At 37.5% G+C, this 11,361-nt stretch overlaps 1 protein-coding gene across 4 annotated transcripts in view; it reads left to right on the top strand.

Moving 5' to 3' along the window:
• The first annotated feature begins 117 nt into the window (after positions 1-117).
• prrc2b (proline-rich coiled-coil 2B) overlaps positions 118-11,361 on the top strand; it is a 25,600-nt gene continuing 14,356 nt past the window's right edge. For 3 of the 4 annotated variants that reach the window (XM_014009365.1, XM_014009363.1, XM_014009366.1), the window contains exons 1-9: positions 118-272; positions 6,516-6,693; positions 6,826-7,003; positions 7,244-7,346; positions 7,688-7,751; positions 9,237-9,380; positions 9,948-10,261; positions 10,342-10,469; positions 10,556-10,719. In XM_014009365.1, the coding sequence (XP_013864819.1) occupies positions 6,579-6,693; positions 6,826-7,003; positions 7,244-7,346; positions 7,688-7,751; positions 9,237-9,380; positions 9,948-10,261; positions 10,342-10,469; positions 10,556-10,719 (1,210 nt within the window). In that variant the 5' untranslated portion in view covers positions 118-272; positions 6,516-6,578. The remainder of the gene's footprint in view (positions 273-6,515; positions 6,694-6,825; positions 7,004-7,243; positions 7,347-7,687; positions 7,752-9,236; positions 9,381-9,947; positions 10,262-10,341; positions 10,470-10,555; positions 10,720-11,361) is intronic. The other variant, XM_014009364.1, reaches the window with a different exon arrangement.

The raw sequence follows: 11,361 nt of genomic DNA, 5'->3' as shown, positions 1-11,361 counted from the left end.
TTGTAAATATTGACCGACAGGGGGCAATATCTGCACTTGTTTTGAGTACCTTGCTGGATGACGTAAGACGCTTTGAGCGGAACAGACCCAGCCCTCACCGTACGCTGTTCACTTCATTCTCAGGCCGGGTAGGACCCCAGCAACAACTCTGCATTCGGATAAACCTATGAAGATTGGGCTTTACAATCGCTATCCATCCTCCGAATAGACATCGTTTCTTGGAATTATATCGCTGTCATTGACAAGAAGATATTCTCAAATAGTTGAATCCGGTGAGTCGTAAACGCGAGCTGTGTCAAATCCTCCGTTTTGACTGTTTTTCTTTGCTGTTCAGTTTTATTGTTGCTTTGTTCTGGGCAGCAGCCATTTTTAATCGCCCTGTCCTACATTCCCGTCGTTGGCTCCAACCCGTTCAGAAAAAAACAAAACAAAAGCAAGCAAGGGTATATACTATGACATTGTTTGTGTACAGACAACACAACAAAACATTCTTCTTTAATTGTTTGTTTCATTTTTTTATTTCATTGTCAAACCTCTGGCCTGTGAGAGTTGTTTTTGTAGCAGACAGTACCCTGGAAGTTTAACGGGATTGTCGTTTTGCTAGTTTTCCAACAAGCTGTCGAACGCAGCTAGCTAATGTGAATTTTGTTTTTGTTTGCCATAGCGTTGTTGTGTCAAATAGGTTGCATAATGTAACGTCAATACAATCATTTTTTTCGACAAAGCAGTATCACAACAGTCCTTTGCAAAATCTCATACTTGTTAGCATTTGTTTACATAGCATTTTCTTGCTATTTACATCTCGTTTTTTAACCGTCTTGATTCTATAAACATATTAAACTTAGCAGTGTTATAAATTAGCATTTCGTCTGTCCTTTAATCTAAAACGGGCGGTATTTGTTCACCAAAGGGTTTTGATGTCAGGTGTTTTGTCCACTGCTGGAGTTAGCATTGAAGCTAATCTGTTTTGAGTTAGCTAGCGGGAGGTCAAGAGTTGTTGTTTTATTTAAAATTTACTTTGTGAACATTTTGATTATATTCACACGTTTTAGTTACTTTACTGGTGTTCTTGTTAAATGCCATCAAGTGTTGTTGTTTTAGAGAATAAATGGGTTAGCTGTCATTGCGTTAGCATATCGGCTCTGTGCCGTGGGGCTTCAAAAGGCTGGCCTTCAGTCCAGATTTCCATGGTGTATGTTACCTTTAAAAGCCAGTAAGTAGGCTTCTGTAATAACAAGACAGTTTAAAATGTTAACACCAGTGCTAAGATTTTACAACACTAACGTTTATTTGTCAGGCCATCATAGTTTGACGATTTCTGCGAATGAAGACGGTGGTCTTCTAAAATATATCTGTGATTTATGGGCAAACGTAGGTCACTCACAACGAGCTTATGTTTGTATTTTAACAACAAATCAAAATTTCAGAATTTTAATTCGTATTACTATCACAAAATAATTTGAAATTTACTGATGTTCTTGATTTATTGATTTCCCCCCAAACAATTAAATAACGTGAAATTGTGTGTCTATACTACTTTGTTTTTCTGCAGTTGTTCAAAGTTACAGTGTTTGGAGAGTATTTAAATTGTAAAAAAAAAAAAAGGTTACAAATTAGATGAGCATGATCAATATCATCATGAATTAAAACTTTGACAACCTCACATCATTTTAGTTTTTTTTAGTTTAAAGTTTATTCATTTAAAAACAACGCCAATTCAACATACAACAAAACACAAATCACAAATTAAATTAAATGAAAGGTAGCAGAAGTATCTTATATTCTGCACCCCCCTTTTGTTTACAAACAAATTCAAAGAAAATATTCAATTCTTCAGTTTTAATAAACCACTAAATGTAAGTGGTTTCTAACAAAAGCTTATGGATTCTTTTTAAGGGAACTTAGTGGTATTTATGTAATTTCCTTGTAATATGTAGGTTGTTTGTTAGAAGGTGTAAAGATGGTATAGCTGGTTCTCAAATGACGTAGCGACCTGCAGATCACGTGATCAAATCGCCATATTCATGGGCGTGAATGCAGAAGAGGGGATAATCTACAGCACAGACATGTATTACAAAACCGTGCCACTCGTGTGGCAGTGGCAGAGAAACGCTCTTTAAAAAACGACAGAAACGCTCTTTAAAAAAACGACTGCGTAAAAACACCAAGGTGAAGTAGAACTGTCGGACTCTGCAAAGCGACATGATTTTGTGGCTGGCGATAAACAAACACAAAGATTTCACCCTCATCGGGATTCCAGAGTGTGTTCAGATCACTCCTGCCGTGGTTAGTGACCACATAGTACGTTAATTAACTGTAATAAAAAAGGTTGCGCACTATGAACAGAAATGTGTTTTGAAAATTAGGAGTATGTAAGATATAGTTACTAATAATATCAGAGAAAGTCACACAGAGTCATGTCAACACAGCCTGTGTGTCGGCTCTGCACACTTCAGCAGCTCGTAAGTATCGTTACTTTCAATAAAGCTAAATACCTTGATTTAGATTCCTGAAAGGCACGTTTTAAATACAAAGTATTATGATCCTAGTCATGCTCGTCTGCGTTGTTCAGTGGCCATTTTTGCATTTTCTTCTCCCTTGCTTTTGTGGTTCTCCCATACTAGTTTTATCGCTACAAGCTAAATGCTAGCCCACGGACGGGGTGCGGAGGGTGAAAAAGTCCCAGATGAGGACGTCATTGAGAACCATCTTTTGCCCTGTGCTGTGAGGTGTTGGTGAATTACATTGGTGTTTGTGTGACTTTCGTGGTCTTCTCTGGTTTTTTTTTTTTTGCTGGAGTCACAGAGATGCTCAGCCTTGTTGCTTGAATTTCGAGGATTTTCCCCAAAAAATCTGTAGAGTGCTAACTTTTCTCTTAAAGGGGCAATATCATGTAAAATCATCTTTTTTGAGCTTTATGTCATGTTATAACATTACCCTCTCATGAAAAACATGTCCAGAGTATTTCTTTGACTCATTTATGCATGTTTGAGAAATCCTGTACTGTCCTGAGGCAGACTAGCCTGGTTGAAACCAGACCCTGTCCTTCACTTTGCTTCGTACTAGGGTCTGGACTTGCTGCAAAGAGATTTGTTTCTTGCAGGAGGCGTGGCCTCTGTTGAAGCAATTGTGTGTTGTCGATGTGAAAGAGGCTAAGCTAAGAAGCTAACCGGAAATCGCATGTGCTGTAAACAACCCTACTGAGAGGAGAAAAGTACCGAGCCAAACGAGACGGCTGTAAATGAGAGCTGCTGCTTTGTCAGACAAAGTTAATTTAATTTGGAAGACTTGTCAACTCAGACTGGCTTCATTCACTTCCTCCACTGCCGTATGCTAAAATAACTAGCAGACACTGTGCAGAACATCAGCGTCATTCAAAACTCCGCCTTCTGTTCTCTGATTGGCCCAGGTAAAATAAACTACAAGCAGACACTGCGCAGAACATCGATATCATTCAAAACTCCGCCTTCTGTTCTCTGATTGGCCCAGGTAAAATAAACTACAAGCAGACACTGCGCAGAAAGTCGACGTTCAGTTCTCTGATTGGCCCGGCTAAAAATCTGCCAGCGAAATCCATCTCAATGGGAGAAGTCCCAGACGGAGCAGAGAAGGGAAACTACAATTGAGCAGAGCTGCGTAGGAAGGGAAGGGCCAGGCTAGAGGCAAACTTGCAGGAGAGCAAAAACGGCCTAGAACAGTCTTTTAGGAGCAGCTCCTCCTCTGGGCTGTGTCCCCTGCCCTGCGACTCCTGCAGGCTATCGGCTGCAACAATTAGCTAACGGGTGAATAACATGTTCATTAAAAAAACACATGCTAACAAAAATATGGGCTACAGTAAACTGGTTGGTGCTTCACCATCTTTCCACTTGGTAAATATGTCTAGCTATGGCTAACCAAAGGTGTTCTTTTTTTAAAGTGGCTAATATTGCCTGTTCAAGTAGTAGGGGTGCATCAATAAATCAGCACAGATTTCCTTAATTTTGGGAGATCGTCCGATACCTGTTTTAAGAAGCTGATCTTGTTCCTCTCTCTTATGTACCTCTGCAAAATGTCAATGTCAATTTCTTTATATAGCACATAAAAACAACAAAAGTTGACCAAAGTGCTTCACAATTCAGCCAAATGAATAAAACAACAGAGCAACACATAAATGTAAACAAAAAATCAATTTAAAATAGAGAAAAACATTAAAAACATTATCTTTAAAAGAATCTCTACTAGAATGAAAGGCCAGGGAGTAAAAATGAGTTTTAAACAGAGATTTAAAAGTCTCAACAGTCTCTGCACACCGAATGCAAAAGTCTGAAAATCATTCACTGTCCCCTTTTGCTCTGATCATATGAGCACTACCTCACGTCCAGTTAAAAAAAGTTTGTATTGTTTCAAGTGTATTTTTCAGTAAAATAAAATTGAAAGATTGAAGGTGGTGTATTGTGACCTTTTAAACAACTGACAGTGTCAGTTAATCTCTGTGGAATCAGTATATAAACCTTTCATGTATTCTAGTTATGAAGTCAAATCATCTAATTTTGTCTGTGATTTTAGAATTTATCTAATCTAATCTTTCAGCTAATTAACCTTTTTTATGCGATGATGGGGAATTTTTTCTTGTAACAGTTGTTCACACTGTGGAGAAACCAGGCAACAAGACTAAAACAAAAGACAGTCTTCTACATTTTTGCACCGACACAAGGTTTGGCTGTTGATTTGTTAAACACATGGACACCCTGATTATACAAGGCAATAGGATCTTTTATTAAGTTGCCAGACGCAGCTTGTTTATTGTCATTGTGCTGGGAACAAAACATTATTATGAGACTTGAGTTACAACCATTAACAGCTGTATCCGACAGACATGTAGATTTTCCTTTCTGATAAAATGAGATGTGTACAGAAAGCACACTTTGAGTCATTGGACAGCCCAATCTGATCATTTCATCATATCTTTATTTTCATGTTGTTTCCGTTGATGTCACAATCTTCTTAGCATCCCTTTCATTCATACAGCTGACGAATGAAAGTTTAATTCAAAAGAAGACTAGTTTTGTGTGCCCACTCTTGTGGAAAATTGTTGTAAATGAACAAATTGGTCTGTTTTCACGCCTGCAGATTGATTCTAGAGCTAATAAATATCCACCACACCTACAGCAAAATCTCTTGATGCAGGACTAAATTCTTTTTTTTTATCCCTCGTAGCTGCAAACAAAAAGCCAGATGTCAAAGGATTTTTTTTCTCTCCAAGCCTTAAATACCCTGAAATAAAATGCACTAAAATGAGCTTTGAAACTGGAATTAGTGTTTGTAATTACTGCAGTAACTTCTTTATTATTCCACTTCCTCGCGCTTTTAAGTCTGTTACAGTTTTTTTTTTACTTTAAAGTAATTTAGCTCTGTAAATATTTTCTTTTTCCATTTTAACTTTCTAGACAATTTGAAAGCTCCTGCGTAGGCCAAATCATGAGTAACTTGAATTCCAGCTGAATCTGAGCCTAATCTACTGAAAGCTCTGTTTTTTTACACTGTAAAATGATTTTCTTTGTAACATTTGTTTTCTGTTGCATAAAAACAGTTAGATCCTCAAATTACAAGTAAAGGTCTTCATACATATACATGAAAAAGTCATCACATGGAAAACATGAATGCTTTGGAATAAATTGGCAGAAAATGAATTTGTATTATTTTAGTGAAAGTGTCTTGAGAAAAGGCACATTCCAACAGGCCTTGTTTTAGCTATGTTCGGTCTGCTGACATTGTTTATTTAATTAAAAAAAAATAAAGCTAATTCAGGTGTCCTGTGAGGGTGAAATACATTGTAGTTCAGTTTTTTTTTAAAGAATTTGTTTAAAATTTCTAATCTTCACCAGTGAAAACAAAGCTGGTTACACTGGTTTTATAGTGTCTGTTGTTTTGTTTCTCTCAGTGTAGTTTCAATGTTATGTAGTTGTTTAAAAATGTACTGATTGTGTGTCCATTAGGGATGTCCCCATCAGATACTCAGTATCAGTATCGGTGGCAGATATGGCCACTTTTTGAAAATCAGGTAGAATCAGATTTAGTCATGTGATCCAGTTTTCGCGACAGTTTTCGGCATCATCATGCTTTACAACTGCCGTTAAGAAGTCAAGACGCACAAGTATGCAACCATGTCCACAGTGTGGGAACACTTTTCAATGGAAAACAATGATGCTGAAACTGCATCTTGCAGAATCTGCAAACTGGATGTTTCTCATGGTGGGAACAGCAGGGCTCGCTTTAATACTACCAACCTTGTCATTTGGAAAAAAAATTAAAATAAAGCTATCGGATTGGTATCGGAAAGACTAAAAAATCGGATCGTATCGGGAGCCAAAAATTCTAGATCAGGACATCCCTAGTCCATGGAATCTTGTCTTCAAAATGGAGAACACGCACTACAAAGTTTGGGTCTTACAGATAAATCTAAATATTTTCTTAAAAAGCAGTTTACGCATTTACGTGATGTCTTTACTTACTGTTTTTCCTTTCTTTTTTGGCAGAATCAGAAGGCACTGGGAAGAGGCGCAAAGAAAAATTTTCATACTCGATGACATTACATCGAAATGTCCGATCGTTTGGGGCAAATAACCAAGTCCAAGGATGGGAAAAGCAAGTATTCCTCACTCAGCTTATTTGACAAGTACAAGGGAAAATCAATAGAAACTCAGAAAAATACAGGTAAGTTTATGTGTAATGTCTGGTTTTTGTGTTGGTTTTTTCACTACTCTTAATTCATCCTGGATCTTGTATGAGATCTGTATAAATTTTTGCTCTCCTTTCTGTACATGACACCTGTCTGTTGTCTGCCAGTAGTTCCGCGACATGGCTTACAGAGTCTTGGCAAAGTGGCCACAGCCCGGCGCATGCCCCCACCTGCTCACCTGCCGAGCTTGAAGTCTGAAAACAAAGGAAACGATCCCAACGTGAATATAGTCCCCAAAGACGGTACAGGATGGGCGAACAAGCAGGAACAACCCGATCAAAAGAGGTAAAGGTTTTACAAATGTGCTCAGTTTCTCATTTTACAATGTTAGTCAGACCAATTGTGTTGCAAGCACTGCAATTCATAATATTTAATCTAAAAAAAAAAATAAAGCCTTGAGCTTTTTGTAGTCGTTGGCATCCATTGTGTCGCAGTGAGTCTGAACTGAATTATGTGACTTTCAGTTATGATTTAAACCAGTTCACAGCATACACTGAGGTACTTATATTTTCCCATCTCTTGTAGTTCCACTGCGTCAGTGCCACAGCTGCCGGAGTTGCAGCCGCAGCTGGCTTTGCAGAAGTCTGTCTCCAATCTTCAGAAGTCCTTACCAGTGGCCAGCCTGGAGGTGTGCATGTTCACCTACAGTAGCATTTACATTTCACAAACATGTTGTCTATGTCTTTCTTTCTTTGAAAAGCACTCTGTGAAATGTACATGTCTAGTACACTAAAATTTATACAGCCAATAATAAGATTTTTATGTGTAAGAAAATTTAATTTTTTATTTGACCTTTATTTCAACAGGCAAAACATTAAGAACCATTTCTTATTTACAATGTTGGCCTGAGAAATTGACATGTCAGATGGGATAACTGTAATCTTAACATGGACTTGGGAAAAACACTCTAATCTAAAAGGTTTGTAAGACTTCGTTGAACTGTAACCCTAATTTTATTTATTTTCTCAGAACACAAACACAGGTGGACCAAAGCAATGGGCCCAACTAAATGGCAAGGCAGTAGAGCAAGATGGTGAGTCATTCAGATGAATCTATCCCACATTCTGACTGATCAGTTTCACTTCAACTGATTTGATGTACAAATAGTTAGTTAATGTATGGTCCCTGAATATTTTTTGTACTTTGTAAGACCTCATTTTGTAATAACAGCATATTATGTAATAATGTAATAAAATCAGGCTTCAAAATGTAATAAACTCGTGCTAAAACCGCATTATGTAATAAGTGACACAAAATGTGATAGTCTTTAACGCATTATGTAATAACATTATTAAATTTTGCGGCAATTATTTCAAAATGTGGTGGTGTAATCTGGTGCATTATGTAATAAACAATCAAAAACCAGTATTTCTGTTCATCCTAATCAATGTACTTGTAATAACTGTCATGTTGCAAGTACTACATAATTAAATCTTTATAACTTTGGTCAATAAACACCGAACTTCTCATCTTTTATTTGCATTTTCAGTCAAATTCTTGTGTATATGGATGTATAGAGCAATCTCACGGATTTTTTTCGTGTTTTATGGAATCTTTCTAAAACTTAGTTTCTAATTTATTCAACAAGTCAGAGCCTGTAGGATGTTAAAAAACAATTATTAACATCAAATATCCTCTTCCAACCCACTCTATTGCTAGAAACATGTTCTTCCACCCTCATTTACTTCTGATACAGAAGCCGACAGTCCGCCTGCACCCCCCACCCCCAGCGTGTGATTAATACAGTTTTTTTTTTCATACAAAAATTACAGATTTGTAAGGCTCATTATACAGGTAAACGTCTGAAGGGGTTGACATGTACAACTAACTTTTAGATATATTTTGGGAGTTGTTTACAAAGTGGAATAATTTCTGTAACAGGGATCAGAACAGTAAGTCTGAAAATTAAAATAAAAGATGAGAAGTTCGGTGTTTATTGACCAAAGTTATAAAGATTTAATTAAGTAGTATTTGCAACATGACAGTTGTTGCAAGTATATTGATTAGGATGAACAGAAATGCGGGTTTTTGATTGTTTATTAAATAATGCACCAGATTACTACACCACCACATTTTGTAATAATTGCTGCAAAATGTAATAATGTTATTACATAATGCGTTGAAGACTTTTATTGCATTTTGCGTCACTAATTACATAAAGTGGTTTTAGCGTGAGTTTATTACATTTTGAAGCCTGATTTTATTACATAATGCGCTGTTATTACAAAATGAGGTCTTACATACATCTTTAACTTATCTGTATTCAATACAAATATTTACTACTGTAGTAGTGATGAACGTAATTACCAGTATATTATTACATATTCAATTACTATATGCCTGAATACACTGCCATTTAAATACAGCTTATTTACTAATAAAGTAGCTTATTTTCTGTGCCACTTTACTGAAGACTGTTATGCACATCCAAAGACTAAAACCACAAATTTCAGTGATTTTTCAGCAGCAAGATTTTTTTCTCTGTTTTTGTATTAACAATCTTCATCTGTAACATCAGGTTCAAGGGCCTCAAACCGACTTCAGCCCTTCTCTCACGAGGAATTTCCCACCCTGAAGGCAGCTGGAGAACAGGACAGAGTTGGCAAGGAAAGAAGCGGCTTCGATCCGTCGTATGGGCCCGGACCAAGCCTCCGCCCCCAGAGTAAGCTCTGTTCCTGCTTCTGAGTGCTCAGTAAATGATAGGCTTATGCTCTGTGTGTGCACAGCAAAATAATTTTATATAGTTATAAAGTTAATTCATTTTTTGTTTAAAAAAACAACATGTATTCCATATACAATTAAAATACACATCACAAATTTAACAAAAGGCAGCAGGAGAAGAATAAATCTTAAATGGTTGGATTGTTTGAAAATATTTTGACCGTCATTGCAGAAAACAGCTTGATTTTTCTTGCCTTTTAAATTTTTTTTATTTAATTGGTGTGTTATGTTTGTTTTTGTCATACATTTGTGTGGTTTTCAGGTAAGTAGGTTTCCACAACAGACCTGGTAACAAATCAGCAACACCTGCAATGTGAAAATTGGTTCTGAAATTTTTTTTTTCATTAATTTATATCATTAATGGACTAACCACTGACTGCATGGACATGAAGATAGCTTTAGGTAACATCACAACTTTGTGTTGTGGTTTAGTTACATAATTATCCTCCCAATTATCCTCCCTTCATTATCAACTTTCCATAATTTTCTTTGTTTTTCTTCTTTTCAGATGTGACGAGCTGGAGGGAAGGTGGTGGCAGGAACCTTCAGCCCTCATCCCTGACCCTCAGCCTGCCAGCAGATCCTGAGGGTAAGACCACTGCCCAGGGTGAGACTGGCACTCCTCCAGTCTCATCCACTCCCTCCGCTGCCACCAGTATCACCTCATCTAGCGTCACGACGGCTCAGTCACCGGGTGTCGACTCCAAGGAGCCTTCACTCCGACCCGCCCAGCCTGTGCGCAGACTTGCCGTCCCTACTGCCCTGCAGTACCAGCTCCATCACACTTCAAATGCTGTCTACCATGACATGTTGCCTGCATTTGTACGTACCTAACGGCCTAATGGAAATCGTTTCCCATGTAGATTTCTGATATTAATAACTTGTGATCCTGCTTCTTTCAGATGTGTTCTAAAGAGACTCGTGAAACTACTGGCCCAGATAATGTAACGTCTACTACAGCAGCAGCCCCAGCTCGATTTGACAGCAAACCCACTTTCAGGCAAAGTTTTGCCAAACCAGAACTTTTAAAGTAAGAACAGTACAAATGCCTTTGCAGTTACTGGTCATTTAGCGAGGTCTAACATTTATCAGTTGTTGTTCCATCTTTGATTACAGTGGTGATGCTAGAAGAGAGAACCGCTTTGTTCGTGTCCCCCCTCGACCCTCCTCTCAGCCCATCCGCAGGCCTGGTGACAGAACACAGCGCCCAGCTATTATTAATCCAGAGGACCTGAAGGATCTTGATGATCTTGACAATGACTGTGAGGATGGATGGGCTGGTGAGTAATTTTGTATTCCTGTTCTTCTGTAGTTGAATTTCAGCCACTTCAGAATGAACAGATTTCACATTAAGGCCACAGTTATACTACTTTATAATAGATGTGAAGTTTTAAAAATCATAACTTTGTGGTGATGCTGATAAAAAATATTTTGGTTTACACATGATTGAAAGGTGAAAACACAACAGACAAGTTTTGTTTTGTAAAGTATTAGGGGTGCAACAATACATGTACCTGTATCGAACCGTTCAATACAGTGCTTTTAGGTTCAATACACACTTGTATCGAACAATACACATTTTAAATTTATTTTATCAACTTGTCTTCTGAAGATGCTCTGTGTTAAAGGATCAGTGAATCTGTATTGGACTACTCCACCTAGGCTGCATTGTCGTGTGCAGATCCACTGAGAAACCTGCTGTTTCAGCAACATTTAATTAAAAAACTGTACTTTTGAGGTTAAACAAATGTTCATACTTGATTTAAATAAATTACAAGTTAAAAAGGGCATGGAAATTTTTCTTTTTTGTATCGAAAAAAGTATCGAACTGTGAGACTAAAGTATTGAACCGAACTGAATCGTGAATTTTCTGTATCGTTGCACCCCGTGTGTGTGTGTGTGTGTGTGTGTGTGTGTGTGTG

Source organism: Austrofundulus limnaeus, unplaced genomic scaffold, assembly GCF_001266775.1.
Source record: "Austrofundulus limnaeus strain Quisiro unplaced genomic scaffold, Austrofundulus_limnaeus-1.0 Scaffold57, whole genome shotgun sequence".
Taxonomy (NCBI): domain Eukaryota; kingdom Metazoa; phylum Chordata; class Actinopteri; order Cyprinodontiformes; family Rivulidae; genus Austrofundulus; species Austrofundulus limnaeus.
The sequence above is the reverse complement of the archived record's forward strand: the minus strand, read 5'-3'. Positions and strand labels throughout refer to the sequence as shown.